General features: G+C 41.2%; 1 protein-coding gene across 3 annotated transcripts in view; it reads right to left on the reverse strand.

The window, feature by feature from the left end:
- Positions 1-340: 340 nt before the first annotated feature.
- Positions 341-18,295, reverse strand: part of FHIT (fragile histidine triad diadenosine triphosphatase) — a 561,200-nt gene continuing 543,245 nt past the window's right edge. For 2 of the 3 annotated variants that reach the window (XM_083796289.1, XM_083796285.1), the window contains 2 exons: positions 8,505-8,608; positions 341-912 (listed from right to left, as the gene is read on the reverse strand). In XM_083796289.1, coding sequence (XP_083652415.1) covers positions 8,507-8,608 — 102 coding nt within the window. In that variant the 3' untranslated portion in view covers positions 341-912; positions 8,505-8,506. Of the gene's footprint in view, positions 913-2,422; positions 3,133-8,504; positions 8,609-18,295 lie in introns of those variants that run through there. The other variant, XM_083796286.1, reaches the window with a different exon arrangement.

Here is an 18,295-nt window from a genome sequence, read left to right on the forward strand (position 1 = left end):
CCCATAATTCAAGAGCAAGATTATTGGTGCTCTTTTCATGCATATCTTGCAGACTCATTTCTTCTCCCTTCCATCTGTTGTTTGACGTCTTTTTTTATTATATGTTAGCAATCAACAGCTAACCCATGGTGGGTTCCTTCTTTTGCGGGGCTCTGAGCACAGCATTCCTTGCTGAGGGAGCATTCCACATGGGTGGCTCCCACTCACATTGTCTATTGCTGCAAGCAGGACTTTCATACCGGTCTAACCCTAATGCGACGACTATGGCATGAGCAGCTTTACATATTCGTTGATCTGCAGAAGTGTTTTCTATTACCTTAAGGTCCAGAAACTTTCTGACAATGCCTTAGAAGCAATGGAGAAAGGAGAGATCTTAAGAAGCTGTACATATTTCTTGTTTTACTATCTTATCTGGCAAAAGGGTAGATCTCCAAGTTTATCTTGTCTAGTCTATAACAAAGACTTTTTTTTTTATGAAATGTCACGTTGCTAAAAGATCTAATTTTTCTTTGATATGATAGCCCACACGCAATAACTGAATCTCAAAAAGCACAACATAGAGTAAACGGTTTGTAATGTATCTAAATGCAGCAGCTACCCAGTTTTGCTAGCACTTTATTTCAATTTAGACCAAGGGACAATTTTAAATGATTTGTTCCCAAGTATACAATTCAGAAAAATATGAGTTACTACTCAGAGCAGTATTTTGAATCAGTGCTGTTAGTTGTCTTAGCTGAAAATTCAACCTTGACGATATCCAAAGGTCCAATAAAATTTTTCATAGAAGAATCCCCTATTTGTAGAACATAATAAAATTGTTCAGCTGCAGCTCCAGGGCCAGTGAGAACAAGAGAACGAGGTCTTTCCGGGGAGTTTCTTATGTCACAGGATGTTTTTCAAACACTTTGTTACCTGAGAAATATCAAACATAACAGTTAAACATAATAGTATCTTTGATCTGTATTAGTAAGACAAAATGTAAGGCTGTTTATTGCTAACAAGTTATGTGCTCATTAGTGTGTTCCATCAGGAAACACTGACAGTGATAGGCAAAAGGAAACATTCAGTGTTAAATCCACACACAGCACATTTCATCTTCTATTATAGCCTGTGGTATAGGAAAAGGAAAAAAATGTTGCACACAACTACTTTAAAAACACATACCAGAGCAAGAAAGGGAAGCATTTGTTTGATTTATTATATACTTTTTTTTTTTCAATAAAGTTCACTTCCAAATAATACTAATGTCTTTCATATTGTGCTTTTCATTCCTAACTCACAAAGCACCCACCAAAGGAGGTCAGGATCATTTTACAAAAAACAAACATGAAGTGAAGCCACCTCTCTGTTGTCACCGAGTAAGACAGCACAGTCCCCAGCTCTGTTGACCGCTAGTCATAGGAACAAAGGATTAGAAAGGGCATTTTGTGTCATCAAATACAGCTTCTTACTCTTCAAATGAATTTTGCTATAATAATGTCATGCAAGAGTCTTTGGGGTGCCTGATCTCTCATATAAACTCCAACAAATGTTCTTTCAAAGTCATCATCTCTTGTATGTCTTCACCCATCCTGACCCTATTGTGGGACTCTACCCAAGGCCAAGGCATTACACGTCAGGAATTTGGGACCATTGCTCTGAAAAGATGACCTATCTCAGACACTGGAGAATGAGTTGGGAATCTCTTCCCACGTCTGTCTGCACCAATTTCATACATTTCTTGGTGTTCCTTCCTAGTAAAGGAGCTTTACTAGGTGCCATGACAGACCTGGAGAGCATTCTTGAGGCAGAGTAATAGATATATTGAGAGCCTGACAACTGCAGCTGACTACAGCTGTAAAAGCCACATCCTAATTCCCTGCACAAACTCACGGCACAGTTGTTACTGCGGCATTAACTGGAGGCTTCCAGCAGCCCCAGAAGCTAACACAAATCAGGCATTTGGGTTTACCCATCCGCACGCCTGTCCTTTCATGTACAGGCTGATATCCTGGCTAATAACGGAGCCTCAAATACACTCAGTCCAACGTATTTCAAATGTCCATCACACCTCTCCTTTTTCAAATAACTACTTAACAGAGGAGTTATTAATGCCTTTCCACCTACACAGCCTAGATGCTGAAACTCACACAAAGGGAGCTCTTAAGCTTCAAGGTCACGTTCGAGTTGCTGGTATGAGTGTCTCTCTGGGCAGTTCTATTATGCAGCAGCTACAGTAATAGGATAACACGATACAAACCTCCGCTAATAATTCAACATGTAGTGGGCTTTTTGCTTGGTACCTTCAGCTTTGTACCTTCACTTCAGACCACGCTTAGAGCTGGCTTCACTACTCAGCAAATTATTTCAGCTTATTAAACACAAAGCTGTTACCCAACTGTTAGACGGGGGCGCAGCCCTCGAACTTGTTTACCGGGGCTGCGTGCAAGGCTTGGATCCTTGCTGCTGTTGTGGCTGCAACTCCCCAGCCGCCCACTTCTTTGTTTGATTGTCTTTTCTCACTGAAACATATGTTTCCCCGTTCGATGGCATTTTGAGCAACAGTTTCCATTGTATGCCCCTCTTGACAGACAGCTTGATGGCAGCCTGTAAATTACTTGGCACGTGTTTTATGAATCTGTTTGAAGGAGGGTCTGGCTGCTTAGTGAATGCATCTTTTCACAGCTTTGGGGGCAAGGGATTAGCACCATTTGAGCACAGGTTTAGACATGAAAGTCCTTGACCACAGTTCATATCCTTATTTGAAGCTCAGCACTATCCTGTACCTTGAGTCTTTTATTTGAGGTCCTGCAATACAGTGCCCATCAGTAGTGCTTGGCGTTCCCCATTTTCCTCACAGACAATGTGATGCATACAAAGTTTACGACGAATCAAGACAGGATCGTACTGAAAATACTTGGTATTTGACAGACAGCTCAAGTAAGCATTCAGGCTTCTGGATGTGCAAGTTAAGAGAACATCCGTCCCTGTTTCAGCTTCCATTGCTAACAGTAACACATTTGCTGCTTTGCTTTTATGCGGCACAATCTTGTCTGTCTCTGGCCGTGACATTTCTACTGTAGCTATAATTACAGGATCCAAGCAGTGCAGTATGGAATTCATGTACCCTTTACAGCTGAATTAAATGGCCACCTATGGGGAAATGGAAGTCCGGAGAATGAGATACATAACTTTTAGCACAGTAGCACTTAAAACCTCAAAATAGAGCCCTGAAACAGCTGTGAGAGTGACATTATGTTTATGCCGGCCTCCTGCAAGAGGAAGACATTTCACTGATAGCCACAGCTAATTGTATTGCATCTTTGTTTTCATAAGAATAATGCTACACTTCAACCAGAAGAATAATCAGCCTCGATGCTGAGGATGCTGTGCATTAACACACCACATTTACCTGGGGAAATCCTTTTGCTCTAAGCCATCTAGGGTGGGCATTACTGTGAAGACACAGTCACTGTGCTTCTCCTGGCTGGTTACATCTTCCCTTGAAGAGATAATTTAACTGCTGTGCATAAACCTCCCTACTGCAGAGGTGGTGGCTCTGGACGTTTTACACTTCAAAAATACCAGCAAGGGCCAGATTATGTTTGTCTGTGGAATTTCTGTTGATATTAACTTTCCTTCCATTCCATTGAAATGACAAAAAGATTACTTTATATGTACTCACTGCAGGGAAAAAAAAAAAAAGAATTTTGGGTGAAAAAGCATAGACCCTATGATCCAATTCATCTTCTCTTTGCTGTTTCCAACTACTTAAAGCATAATGTCACACTGAAACACACATTTGGAGTTCAGCATTCTCTTCTGACAGATTGTTATGATGTTTGCCAAGGTGACCTTCATAAAACATGTTTCTTTTGAAGCTTATATTTCACTCTCAGGTCATAATAGTTTCACACAGACAAGCAAACCATCAGCTCCTGCTCTCTAATTAATGGTTCTTGGAGGCTGCTGAGTAGGGGATATAATTAATAGCACTTAAGTCTGGAGTGCAGAGAAATCTATGGCTGATTACTAGGGTATGTATTTACTTCAGGATTATATGCAAACAGCTCCTAAATGCAGGCATGAGCAGCTCTCAACGATGCTCTTGGGGAAGTCCCCAGGAGCAGGCACCCCCTCAAGCCTTACTCCAGCGTAAGCATTCAGAAACCTGCCCTGTGTGTGAAGCAAGGCTCACACGGCTGGTGGGTCCCTGCCGGTGGTACCTATCTCCACTGCTTCCATTCCCTACAGCAGAGCTCACAGTACGTTGTATTTCCTACAGTTGCACGGTGAATGTTCTTGCCAAGGGCTGCCTACAGTGGAGAAATATCTTGTAGAAAATAGCTCTGGCCATGCCTGTGTTCTTGCTGTAGCAACCACCCAGGAGATGACCTGTACCTTGTCCCACACAGCCCAGGTACAGCATCTTCTGAGGGTAGGCTGGCTGTGTACACACAGCACATGTCCCACATCCACTCTGTGGATCCATTCCAAGGCATAATCATCATTTTGTGTTTTTATTCAGCTCAAAGTGCTAGAAATAATGGGAGGGCTTTCCTTAGAGTAGAGCAACCAAGGAAAGGTGTTGAGAATCATCTTGTCACACTTGCCTAAATTTAAGGAAAGCGATGTGATAGCTCTTGTGCTCGCCCTCACACGTGCAGCGTGAAAGATCAGAGGTGCTGGAGCAAGACCAGATGCATACCAAATTGCTAGTTTAAATTCCCTTGGGTCATCTGCTGTTAACAGTGGTAATTCCCCTGCTGAAGTCAACAGAAAAGCATCTTTTCACACACGCTGATACCTCAATACAGAAAAGGCAGACGTGAGGTAGGAAGAGTGCTCTCAAAGAATGAGATCATCTCCTTCACAGTGGGGTGAAAAAATGAATAAAATTCATATTCTCTGACAAAGTTTAAAAGACTAACTTTTCCAGAAACGTTGCCAGACTAGGGATGAAGTAGAGAACTGACATTAGAAATCCTGCACCACTGTGCGGCCCAAATTATTTTCAGAGATTTTAAAATGAATTTTGCATGTTGAATGACACAAAATATTCAGATGATTAAGCAATTAAAAGCTTTGGGATATTTGCAGCTCAAAAAGCACTAGGCAACAGAGTATCACTGCCAATCTCCTTTATGCAAAGGGACATTTTGACATCATACTTCAGACTGACTACTTCTCTAATGGCATAAAAGTATTACTTTAGCTGTGTGTAAAATAGGAAAACTTCTACTGAAACTTGTGCAGCCTCGTTCTTTTCGCAGAAAACACAAACTGAAGTTGCCTTTGAAGAGAAACATTCTTCAAATCTTATCTGAAGGTTAGTAACTCTTTTAATCTTTAGCCTTTTTGATGGCATGTGTACCATAATTTAAAATGCACAAAACAGACTATCAAAACACCCAGCTATAGTTAGTTAGAAAAATTTAAAAGGCACATCTGAAAACAGACAGAAATTAAGATACTGCATCCAATCTTGCTGAGTAAGGACTCTTTCCCCGTGGTTCTGCCTCAAAGAGCAACCAGTTAGCAAACACAACTAGCCATATGACAGCAAATGCGTGACTGGGAATGGCTCCTGAAGATATCAAATCTTGGTATTATTAAGCAAGAGCAATGACATTTTAAATATCCTTTCCACAGAATGTTTTTCTTTCCTTTTCTTGTCCTTCTTCAGATTAACATGAAGTTCTACTGAACTTCGCTGAACTTAAGCTCTGTAAAGGCACTGCTGTGAGCAGCCCTGCAGAGCCCACCCATGCTGGGGGTGTTCAGGAAGCAACAAGTCTTTCTAAGGAGATGGGATGCAGTGGGGTTGGGAGATAAAGGGAAAGACCAGGAACACATGGAAAACCCAAATTAATTCCCTGATCTCAGTTTTGTCTGCTCCAGACAATTGTACACCCAAGTTAATTATTTTAAGACAAGTATTTTCTTAAAGCTTTAAGCTTAGCAAGGCTAAATGGGGTTTGTTTCTTTAATCAGGTGGTTGGATATCTCCAGCCATTGGGGGACTGGTGTAGAAGCACTCAGCAATAGCTACCCAACCCACCAAGAGTGATCAGCACCAATGTATGTAGTAGAAAGAGAATTGATATCTTCTTGCCTTATTTAAGTGTTTCCTTCAAGTGTTTCTTAGCAAAAAGAAAGTCATCTAAAATTGATCAGAATCTATAAATACAGAAAAAGGTGCTCCTGTACCTAACAAGTCACACAGAAGTTGTGACAGTTGAAGGACTTGTGATTAATGCAAGGGTAGCTAGGAAAGCTGAGACACTGCTCAGTCTCCAGGCTAATCTAGCTGAGCAGGGCTTCTTTGAACAAAACAGTTAAGTAGAAAAATAATGCATGAGGCCTTAAAAGTGCCATATATTGGCTGCAGAACACCCACATTCAGCTCTTTCTGACTTTCACTGTGCTGCATGAAAAAACTCAAGTCAAATAGTGTCCAGGTAAACTTATAAATGACAAAATAAATCCTTTGTAGGTGAAAAAAAGGAAGAAATAGCTTTCAAGGAGAATGCATATAACCTTGTTAATTTGCCAAGAGTTTTCAATCTTCATCGTTTTAGAAGCAAGGTTAAGTGAGTAGGTAAAGGCTGAGAAATTCAGAAGATGCTCAGATATACCTTCGTCAGAGGTTCAGAGCCTTAAGCCTCAGAAACAAAACAATGTCAGGGAGAAGAGATTGGCAGTGATGCCTTGCATTGGAAACCAAGGGTTGGAAGGACTGCTTGTACCAGACAAAAATACTCTCATGATAATGATGATGCTGAGATTTAATTTACCAGCCTGTTCTAGGAGAGGTAATGACCTTAATATCATGGAGAACTTATCAAGAGGTCATCCATATAGAGACACACTGATTTATTTTCGTAATAAATGGAAATAAAAGTCAAGCCACATGTATAAATTCATTTCTGCAAGCCAATTTCATCTATCCAGCTTTGTGTTTAGTATCAGAAGAGCCTAAGAACACCTTATTGATATGTGGGAACCCAATTCCAACTCCTTTACAAATCTCTCTGCAAATGTACTTCAGATTCTTTTCTAATCAGACAAAAAATAATCCCAGACCTAGCAAATATATAATGGGGAACATCACTACATTAGAGTAGGGATAGTGCATTTTATTCTAAATACTATTCATTCGCTGCTGTGGCATAGATGGAGCACTACATAATGCCTCTGTTAGTAGAGAAGAGAGCTCACATGTGTCTTACCTAAAGATATGGTATTTCTGGCTGAGTTACCCAGTTTTTCCATATCTCAGAAACGTGCATCTACAAGCAAATCCAGCAGCCACTGTGGAAACTTGACTGTGTAGCCCAAACGTTCATGCTTCTCCTTTATGTCCGTAGGTCCCCAATGGGATCAGTCCCAGAAGCCAAAGACAATCTTCCTCCACCCACATGAATGACATGCATTTCACAGCTTTCTCTGTGCCAGTCTGCAGAGGCATTGGCACAGCTAATTTGTCTGGAGAAGCTGGTGTTTTTGCTGCAAAGTATGTTCATCACGCAGGAAAAAAAATGGAAAGAAGAGTCCAATAAACCAGCCCAAATGTTGAGGACAGAATGGCACAGGAGACAGGGCTGTAATGCATTCATGCCACATGTGTGTCATGTAGTTTAGCTCAAGATTTGTCAAGCTGGGCTGTGAGCAATGAGTCACAGGCAGATAGGAGGGATATTTATGGGATTTGGGTTCTTCAGAGGAAAAAAATGTGAAAAAAATTACAGAAATGAGACTGCTAGATGATGGCAAACAACATATGGGGAACAGGGGAGAGGGAGCTTTTGGCATCATCACTGCAGCATACATCCCAGTGTAACTCACATCAGTCTCTGGGGGCCAGTTCATTTCTATTGGAAGAACCTGGCTTCTGGGACTTCAGGTACAAAATGAAAACCTCTCAGTTTCTAGTGCACCAATGTTAAAACTTGCCAAGTGTTTCCTCTTTTCTGTTCTTCCTACATATTTTTTGCTTCTTTTAGGGCCAGGGGAAAATCTAGCGGAACAGGCTGTTTTCCAGTAGGCTTAATTTTGAAGTTGAATTGACCAGATTATTTAAGATTTGCAGGAAGAAGTTAGCATTTGCTTATCCCACTCTAGAGTCTGCATTCTGCTGGGATTTTGTACATGTAGGTACATGTGTATGTTTGGCTGTACACAGCAGTTTTTAACTCGTGCCATGGCTATTTTCTGTTCTAAAAACACAAGGAGGATATGTTAGGGCAGGCATTCCTCTGAAGTAACTTCAGATGATTCTGATTTCCAGGTGTGTTATTTTTCACTCTCTGGGAACTAAAAGCTTTAAGATGGTGCTTATTTGTTCAAGGAAGATGTTATTTCAGCCACTGTTAGAGTGCTGTGTCCTTTTAGGAAACGACACAAACCTAAAAAGCTCTATTTTTTTTTGTTCATTCTACATATTCTCATGTGTCCTTAAGCCGCCTATGGAACACCAAAGAATTCTGGGTGTTGGAAGAATAACTTAATGTGCAAACCATTACCTCTAATTTTCTTGAAAATACTTCTTCAGAATTGCTGCTTCAGCTGCCATTTCTTCCTCTGTTCTCCACTTGTCAGGGGAATCCTCTTTGTCATGTCGTTGCAACTTTTTTGAGGAAGGAAGAAGAAAAAGGTTGTTATTTTTTTGGTTTTTCTTTCCCCAATTTTATTGTCAAAATCAAGACCTGCCTCTCCAACTAATCAAGATATTCCATGTATTTATGGGATGGAGGGACCTGGTGGTAGAAAGATGAAGGGTAAAGTTTACTGGTTTAGGGTGGAGACAACAGTAGGATTAGTTAACTGGCTCTGATGGATTCACAAAGAAAATGCAAGGTGCAAGGGTGAATGCTAGGCAGTGACAAAGTTCACCTTTGTGAGCTGATGGTCAGATACCTTGGGAGTCTTTGATGCAAAGCTGGTAGGTAACAGGATGACAAATGCTCTGGTAGTTTGAAGTGCCCATTACATCAGTGGAGTGGTCTAGGCAGAAGCCGCCTGGACACCAGTAATTCATGTAAAATGTTCTTTTTTCCTCTTCCCATGGTGCCAGCTTTCTCATCAAAGACCTATTGTGATAACAAGACCCTACTGCAGCTGTTTCCCATCAGCAGTTTATACCAGCAGTTTTCAGAAGAGATGCATTCCCTCCCTGCATGCAAGTTATTAGTTCTTCCTTGCCCTTGTTGAAAGTGAGATACGTCCCTACTCTCAAAAGAAAACTTCTTTTAAGCGCACTGTTTCACCAGTGATTTAGTGGGGAAAAAAGATCAGAAGTATGTGAAACACTTAATTTTTGAATCTAGCTTGCATAATATGCCAACAAAAATAAGATCTATCCCATATGAAGTATTAAGTGATATTATCCAAGACCTGAAATACTTCAAACACATCCTTTGCTTCTCTAGAAGGGAGAGTCCTGTTTTATAGCAAATATAAAGTTGTAGCACTTGAGTGTCTATTTGTACACATGTATATTGAAAGAATCCCTGCAACTCATCAAGGGAAGACTACATTAACAACAGGCAGCAGAAACATTTACATTAATTGCTGAAGTATTGAGAATTCCAGTGTGTCTCTAGGTACAGAGACAAGTACAGATTGAATTAACAGCGTCAGTGCTTCTGAAGAACATTATAACATCAACTCTTTGTTAATGTCACAAAAAAAGTTGGAAGCTAAATGAATTTACACCTTTTATTCCCCGACAAGTTTTAGTACAGAAGATGAAGCAGTTAAAAACAGATGAAACAACATCGTACCTGCCAAGCAAACTTCATTACTGTATATGGCATGTTTAGCAATAAACTAGGATTGTTAGCATATATCCAACTCACAAATACTTTTATTTGTGCTGTTTCTCCTACTCTAAATTTTGCTGCCAGCTATAGCTCTGTGCAGTTTTACTCTCTGCAACAGATTTCTTTCTGCTCAGCAGATGAAGCTGCATTAGAAAGCTATTTCCTTTCATGCCAATATGATACAATAGCTGTAGGCAAATTAAAGTGCGCTACTGTTTGACTAGTATAGAACTAATCTTCATCGTTACATTAGCTCTAGGTATGTCATAAATCCATCTTGTAATAACGCTATAGAATTATGGAGAAAGATTTACAAACCAGGAGCAGGTACACTGGATACATGGCCAACATCCACCCTTTGTGCCACTGTACACACCTCCGTGGCATATAGGTACTGCAGCTAAGCAGGCAATGAGAGAGTTATGGGAAGCAGCACACATCACCTTATACTTCTCATGGACTATAAGTGCTCACACTTCACAAGACGATGCACTAGGATGAGCCAAGTGGTGGTAAATCAATCATCTGTCAGAGGGGTGAGCTGATTTTCTAAAAAAGCAATATCTTGCTCATTCAACCTGGCATCAGCAGGAGATACAAAAAGTGCTAGAAGGCAAGGGAGGGCAGCCCCTGTTCCTCAAGACCTCCCTGCTTAACCTGCAAGAAATACTTTTTAGGGATGTGCTTTTGCTGCTGTTCTCCCTCACCATCCCATTTCTGTGCAATCCAGATGAGAGCCAACTAATTTAAATAATTTATTTAAATAATTTATGTAAACTAAAAAACCAACAAACCAATTTCCCTCTTTTTCGTCTCCGGTCAGACAGAAAAGCTGGAGAACTTGAGCTGACATCCCTACTCAGAGATATTCAAACAGACTAGCTTGAAGTCTGTAATAGTTTCTGTAGGACCATTCTACTTTTGCAAACTCTGAAAAAAGATAAAAAACAACCAACCAAAAAAGCAATAAAACCTTACCCAGAGTCCCACATCTTCTGCCTGACATGATTTTCTGTGAGTCATTTTGCCCAGATTTCCCTGGAAAGCTGGAGTAGAGGTGGAGATGGACTGAACCACATCCTCTCAAAACCACTCCCAATACCTTCAGTAGGGCTCCCAGTGCTCTTTGGTGGGTAACGGAAGACTTAACGGCCCTGAAGCCCAGCCCCCTTAAGATGTGGAGCAGAAGAGTGGGGTAGCACAGCATGTCCTCAGCAGTATTATGGTAACGTTGGCCAAAGTTGGCCAATTAAAGACTAAAATATATAAACTCTATACGAAGTGCAAGACAGAAAAATTTGGATGAAGGAAGTGACAAAGAAAAATAGCTTTGGGTGAGCCTGGCAGGACAGAGACAATGCGTACTAAATTGCAAGGAATTACTCTCCATGGTATTTTACACCAAAATGAGCTTCATCATCTAGTTATAATCAAATCCTTCCCGTCCATGCTGTACCCCAGGAAGGAATCAGCATTTTTTGGTACCTGTGCAGCAATTCCTGCAAGACATGGCAGAGGCACTGGGAGTGGAGTTTGCCTACAGGCAGCCTTACATCCATGCGGGTTGGGGAGCACACCAAGGTGTGTTCCACAGGGCAGTTGCAATCTACTAGTCATTTTCTGTAGAGATCCAAGCTAGTTACCATTTGAAAAACTACTGGTACATAACGGAACAGAAAAACATAAGAGAAAGGTAATGCAAAAGAACCACAACAGACAGACAAGATGCTCTGCTGCAAAACTCTGGAAGCCCCAAATTCTCTGAAACCAAATGCAAACCTATTGTGGCATTACAGGAGCACCTCAAAAATGCAACTAACAACAACATAAGCAACAAGATTAGCGCAGCTCAAATAACTCTGAAAGTACAGGCTAAGGTATGAATGTTTCTTTTAGACAGTTTTTATTATGCTATTAACTTTTTCTTGTAATATTCTGGGCAAACACTGAGATGCCCATTAGTCAATTCCCTAATTGCCATTACCCAAATCACATGCTGTATCTGGTTCAACATTCTTCAAGCACTAAGACTCTTGGTTATAACTTAGCACATCTTCTTGCCTCGCAGTACAAATACATGCACTATTTTTAAGAGAAGCCCTTCTTCAAGCAGATCATTACTGATGTCTGACTTCTTGGGCTTCCTGATAAATTATCCTCTTCTTTCACCTCAAGCAGAAAATGCTCTTCCACCAATAATCTATGACTGTCAGTCTTGATTACTTGTAAACAGTGAAGCTCTTTGAATATTTCTGCTTGTGAAAAGCGTTCATTTTCTCACTCATGTCTCCCAGTGTGAGATGCTGGCAGACCTGACAGCTGTGCTTTATGTTATTTTATTAAAGTTGTTAGTGCTGCAGAATGGTCTACATTTTTATCACTGCAATTCTTAAGGGAAACACAATATTGTTTTATAACACATTCGCACTGGGGAACCTTTGATTCTTGCCCTTTGTGGAGGAGCCCAGAATTCACAATGCAACAAGCTATTGTGAACCCAGGTCCAGGACTGACTGTTGCTTGAAATGACATCTATATTATGGTTTATTATACTTATGCCATAACATAGGTGGCTTTTCTGCTGGTGTTAACATAGAGCACTAGCTAGAAGTATTGTAAAAAAAGCTCTTATGCTAATTAACATTGTCAGTCTCAATGAATATTTACTGTTGATACTTAAGAGTTTACTATCCTCTGATACATATAACTAAAAGAAAAATCATAGTGGTGGAGAGTAATTACACCAAACTACTGCAATACAACAAAACTCAACTGCTTCATCAATTACACAATATAACATTGTCAAAACCAGCAGGAAAAACAAAACAAAACACACCAATCTTTGCTAGTCGTTTGGATCAGATGTTAGGCATTACCTAGCTGGTATTGTTTGTTATTACAAATATACCTCAGGTTACTTAGTTATTTTTCCCCACTAACCTCCCCCACTTCAGTGAAATCTGCAGAGTAATATTTCGGCACTGGATTAACACGTGAACCGTGATGAGGATAGAAGTTTCATCTCTTTTGTGGCAACCCATTTCCAGAGACTTGTGAAAAAACTGGTGACAAAAACTGCTGTACACACCTTGTCCTCCAGCTCCCTTGTGGACTCAGAGCTGTGTGATGAAAACACCACCACAGCACATCCCTGTCCCTTTTCTCATGCTGCAGCAAGCAGCTGCAGTGGGGCTTGATCCTGGGCATCTTACCAGAGGAAAAAACCTGTAGGACTGAGCAGGCTATACCTCCTCAGCTATTTGGTGATACTAAGGACCTCCTAGTCCTGGTACTGACTTCCTCACGTGCTACCTCTACATTAATTTCTCATTTGCCTTCTTGTCCTGGTTCCAGTTAGGACAGAGTTAAGTAGCTCATAGTAGCTGGTAGGGTGCTATGTTTTGGATTAGGATGAGAAGAGCGCTGATAACATGCTGATGTTTTAATTGTTGCAGAGCAGTGTTTACACCAGGCCAAGGACTTTTCGGCTTCTTGCTCTGTCCTGCCAGCGAGCAGGCTGGGGGTGCAGCAGGAGCTGGGAGGGGACAGACCCAGGACAGCTGACCCAAACTGGCCAAAGGGGTATTCCATACCATCTGACGTCATGCTAAACAATATATAGGGGTGGCTGGCCGGGGTGGGGGGCCGGCTGCTCGGGAATAGGCTGGGCATCGGTCAGCGGGTGGTGAGCAATTGCATTGTGCATCGCTTGTTTTCTTACACATTATTATTGTTAATACTATTACCATTATCACTATTATTATTATTATTGTTATTATTATTTTCCTGTCTTAATAAACTGTCTTTATCTCAACTCACAGGCTTCACTTTCCCGTTTCTCTCCCCCATCCCAGAGAGGGAGGGGGGAGGGTGAGCGAACGGCTGTGTGGTGTTTAGCTGCCAGCCGGGTTAAACCACAACACTTCTTCACCCTTTTCTCCTTGGACTTGTCCTTCTTCTCCCCTCATTTTTTTTTCTTATTTAGCTTACATCCTCCTAGTAAGGCTTCATTTTCACCCCTCCCCATAATGTAATTAACTGTGACATTTACTGCTATCATCTGTACCTCCTGCTACACTCTACCCTTTTCCTCAGCCTCTGCTGTCTGCCTAAAGGAAGTGTAAGCTTTTTCATGGGCAGCCTCCTTTGTGCCTCTTGTCATGCTTTGAGTCTTGTCTGAACTAACAACGTAAAACAAAAGAATGACAGGCAGTGGTTTCACAAAGCAGCTTCTCAGGTACGCTGTGATTGCTTTGTGTCATTTCTTGAACACAACTGGCCCTAAATCCTATTTTACCTACCTGTGGGTAAGTCACAGGAGCTCCCAGCCCTGGGCATGCTCCACCTGGGTATCTCCCCATGCACCTGCTCCAGGCAGGGTCTCAGAAAGGGCAAAAACAGGCAGAGAACAAACATAACACATTCACCCTCGAACATGAGATGACCCACAAAATATTGTGTTAATGCTACGTGAGAGCCCTGGCTGCCCCTCAGCACCCACTACCAAATCAGGCCCTGTTTCTAAGCTGCCCTTGCCACAGTTCCCATTCCCCGACTGAGCAGCCCAGGCACTTCAGAGCTTTCTGCATCTCTGGGCCTGCCTCCATACTTAATTACCGCTACAAGACTGCTGTAATTTAATTGCTTTAATTTACAGTAAACACAGCAGAAAAAAACACATCCTATTACTTCCTCATTTGCTGACTTTGCTTGGGATTCTATTTTATATCAATATCTCCATGAAACAAATACCTGATTGTGGTATTTTTTACTTGCTGCATTAAATCCTCATTATTTAATGAGATAGAGAGGAAATCCAAATTACCTGTAATGTAGATGACAATTTTTAAAACTAGCTACTGGAAAAAAAAATAATCCTTTGCCAATTTTTTCACCACTTTTGTTCAATATATTGCTACCACAACTACTGGTATTATCCCTACAAAGCACACATTTCATTGGAAAACTCAGTCTATCAAAGCTGTATGTTAAAGAGGGTGTTTAATTTTTTCTTCCCATTGAGTCTTTCATAATATTTTTTCAAATTGCAAATATTTTTTCAGTTTTATTGTCACGCTTTGGGGAAAGACTTGAACCTCATACTTCAGCATGGACACAAGTAACTGCACCCTTTTTAGCAAAGCACTTAAATGTAAAATTTTGTGGAAACACACAAAGGTTAAGTAAAAACTCCTAAGCATATTGTTTAAGTGCTTTGCTAAAATAAAAACTGCAAAAACTAGTTTCTAACAACTCTGCATATAAAAATAAAAAAATAAATACAAGAGGTATCCTAAGCAATTTGCTTTTGAAAGAATACAAGACAAGACCATAAACAGAATGATGGTTATATAGAAAACACATCCACCGATCAGTGAAATATGTAGATTGCACTCGGAAGAGCTCAAACCTTGACAGACTTCCAGTTTGGCTCCAACGGAGATAAAATTCTTGGAAAGTGAGCATGTTACAAAGGAGATGCTTGAAGGAATATCTACTAGCATATGAAGTTCTGCCAAAAACTTGGAAAACTGCTATTTACGGTCTGATAGAAATCCAAGCAAGAATCTATAAACATGTTTGGATACATTTTCCACCATGCTTTAAAGTAGACAAAGTTGCCCATTATCCTTTCAGTTAACAGATAATGTTACAAGCACCTCTGCAGGTTCCCTCACCTGGGAAGACTAAATGGAGGGATGCGGGGAACTTGCTAAAGGCATTTCCTAGTGAGAACTGCCTACATGAGGGAGGTGTGTTGCATAGTCCTGAGTAAGAAATGGCAATGTCATCAACGTGATAATGCTGGAGGAAGCGTTATACTGTGTGCACAGCCTGCCACGCAACATCACTCATTTGGAAAAAGGCTATTTTTAATCAAGAAAAAGCACTTTAATCAAGTATGGAGCCAGTGATTCAAAAACTTCATGCAGGTGCATGTATTACTTGACTGAAAGCATTTTCCCCAAAGGTCAGAGCCACAGAGCAATGTGTCGGTCCCACCCTGGTAGCAGAGATAACCTCGGGATGCCCGTATCAGGCTGATGGATTCTGGCTCTCAGCACAGGGAGTCTCAAAGTCAGAACTTCCCCCGCTAATCTTCTTAACTTCAGACAAATATTTACCCTACCCTAGGCACACTCAAGATTCATGACATGCCAAGGAAGACACATTTGTATTAGGGTGGTTGATTCAGTTTGTTTGCTATGTATTCTTTTTCACCAGCACAAAGAAAATCAGCTGCAGGTCTCACGGTATCAGCACAGAGCTGGTTCAGCATGCTGGGGGGACACAAGCGTGCCCAAACTCCTGGGGAGATCTTCCCTCCTCACCACACCTCTGGGAAGAGCCTGCAATGACCAGAGCAAAGAGCAGCTTTCTTCTCTTTTGGGGAATAAGCATACGCCAACTAAACAGCTCCTATTAAACAAACTCCCCCTGCCTCCCTACCCCCTGAACGCTTCTGAAATTAAGAAAACATTCACTTAATGTGTCTTGGAGTAACTTATATTCTGAGTCACTCTCTCTGCCAACGATAGGAATATTTTAAGATTTCAAATGTCAGAAATGACACATGCTGCATGCTGGAAGAAAACCCCATGCGGTTTCAAAGCCTGCTCTTCTCTGTGCTTCCAGGACCACTATCTCAGGGGACCTCTCGCCCCCAACAGACTTCTCCAGGACTGTCCTGTCTGCTTTCCCTGATGGGATCACATCACTGTGATGGGATCACAGCTACATCCTCAGGATGATCCATTCTTCCAACCATCCCCCAGGTACTTCTTTAGCTTCCAGCCTTCCACATGCAAAGCTACCTTGCCTCTGAGATGGCCTCCCCAGGATTTACGTGGCCAATACCATCCAGTAAGCAGGTACTAAAATAGGTTGAGGAATAAATTGCTCTCATTTAACATTCACTCAGAAAAATATGGCTGCATTTATTATGCCGCATATTGTTTTATATACTGTTTTGTTATAATAAGTCATGTTTAAAATGTCATGACATTTAAATCAACAGCAATAAGAGGGAAATAGCAAAAAAAAGAACAAGATGATCAAAAAGGATCTGAAAAAAATCCTTGCGAAGTATTATGGGGGCAAACACCATAGATATAGTGAAAATAAAATCACAAAGGAGCATAAAACTTACATATGAGAAAGCCACCCCGACCCTCCTGTGAGCCCTACAAGCTCTGTCAGGTCTGTGACCCTGTGGTTGTCCCCAGGTCCCGTGGCAGATGGAGGGATGCCACCACCAGCTGGGTGGTTGGGGCTGGCTGTGATCAAGGCACTCGGGCACCTGAGACAAAACCATCACGGTGCTCTGCATCACCTTGTAGGTGTAGCCTTTCTTAGTGCTGTCCTTTGCCACCAAGCCACCACAATACCCTGGAAAATTCAGCTGAATGTGTCCCTGGAATTTGATAATGCCATTTGTCTCAGTGAGGAGCTTATTTCAATGCCTGGGCTAAGTTATATGAGTGAACTTTGCATAAAATATAAAAGCTTACTTTAATGCAGCTTCATAGCCTTTGAGGAAACACAGAGGCTGTCTACCACTGATGATCTACATGCATAATAGCAGATTTTCACCACAAAGACTTTTGATGTTAAAAAGAAAATAACTGATCAGAGGATCTAGGCTGTTACTGCAGATTCAGTGCTCATCTTTTATACCAGGTCTGGACCCGCATGCCAGCATCCCTCACCGCAGCCTCCGTGCTTCCTCACCCCCCGCCAAGGGAAAAAAGCAACATCAACTGCAAGAACAAAACAGATGGCAAGGCAACGAAACATTAAACCCAATCCCAATACCTGAGCTGTACCATGAATATTTCACTGAGGCATGGGGTAGAAAAGACAACAAAATGACCTTTTCTGGCATCTTAAGGGATATCTAACCTTGTAATTGCTACAGACAGAGGACACACAAGATGGAGACCAAGACTATTTAACAGCTGTGTATATTTTTTTTCAAAATTAGTATCTCAATGTTCCCATTATAACCTGCCAATAGGAATGACATTTACTCTTGCTCTGAGAAATGAAAGAAACTCTAAAAGACAGACTGCATTAAGAATCTATTGATATTCCACTGACCTAGTGACATACGAACCAGACAAGCTTTGTCAAGGGCAAATGCCCTAGAGTCTGAAAATTCATCTCTTAAAGTAGCAGCGAAGAAAAATATGCTTCTTCAACATCTAGAATACTTGTGGAGGTTTATGCTTTCTTGATGTTATAATGGTAGTATACAGCACTAGACCCAGACACAGGAGCGGAATTGGAGATTTCAGACAGTCATTAGCCTCTTCCAGTTTTGCTAATCAGTTTTTGCCATTGAATTTAAATAGGATGTTCTCTTCAGAGACATCATATAGGCTTTTGCCCAGTTTATTTTTTCTTATTGTAAAATCATCAGAAAGGTAAGCTATCCATAACAGAATATGATCTAAGACTCCCTTTTGCGAGAGATGGATGCAGAGGCTGTG

Source organism: Anser anser (genome assembly GCF_964211835.1).
Source record: "Anser anser genome assembly, chromosome: 12".
NCBI lineage: Eukaryota > Metazoa > Chordata > Aves > Anseriformes > Anatidae > Anser > Anser anser.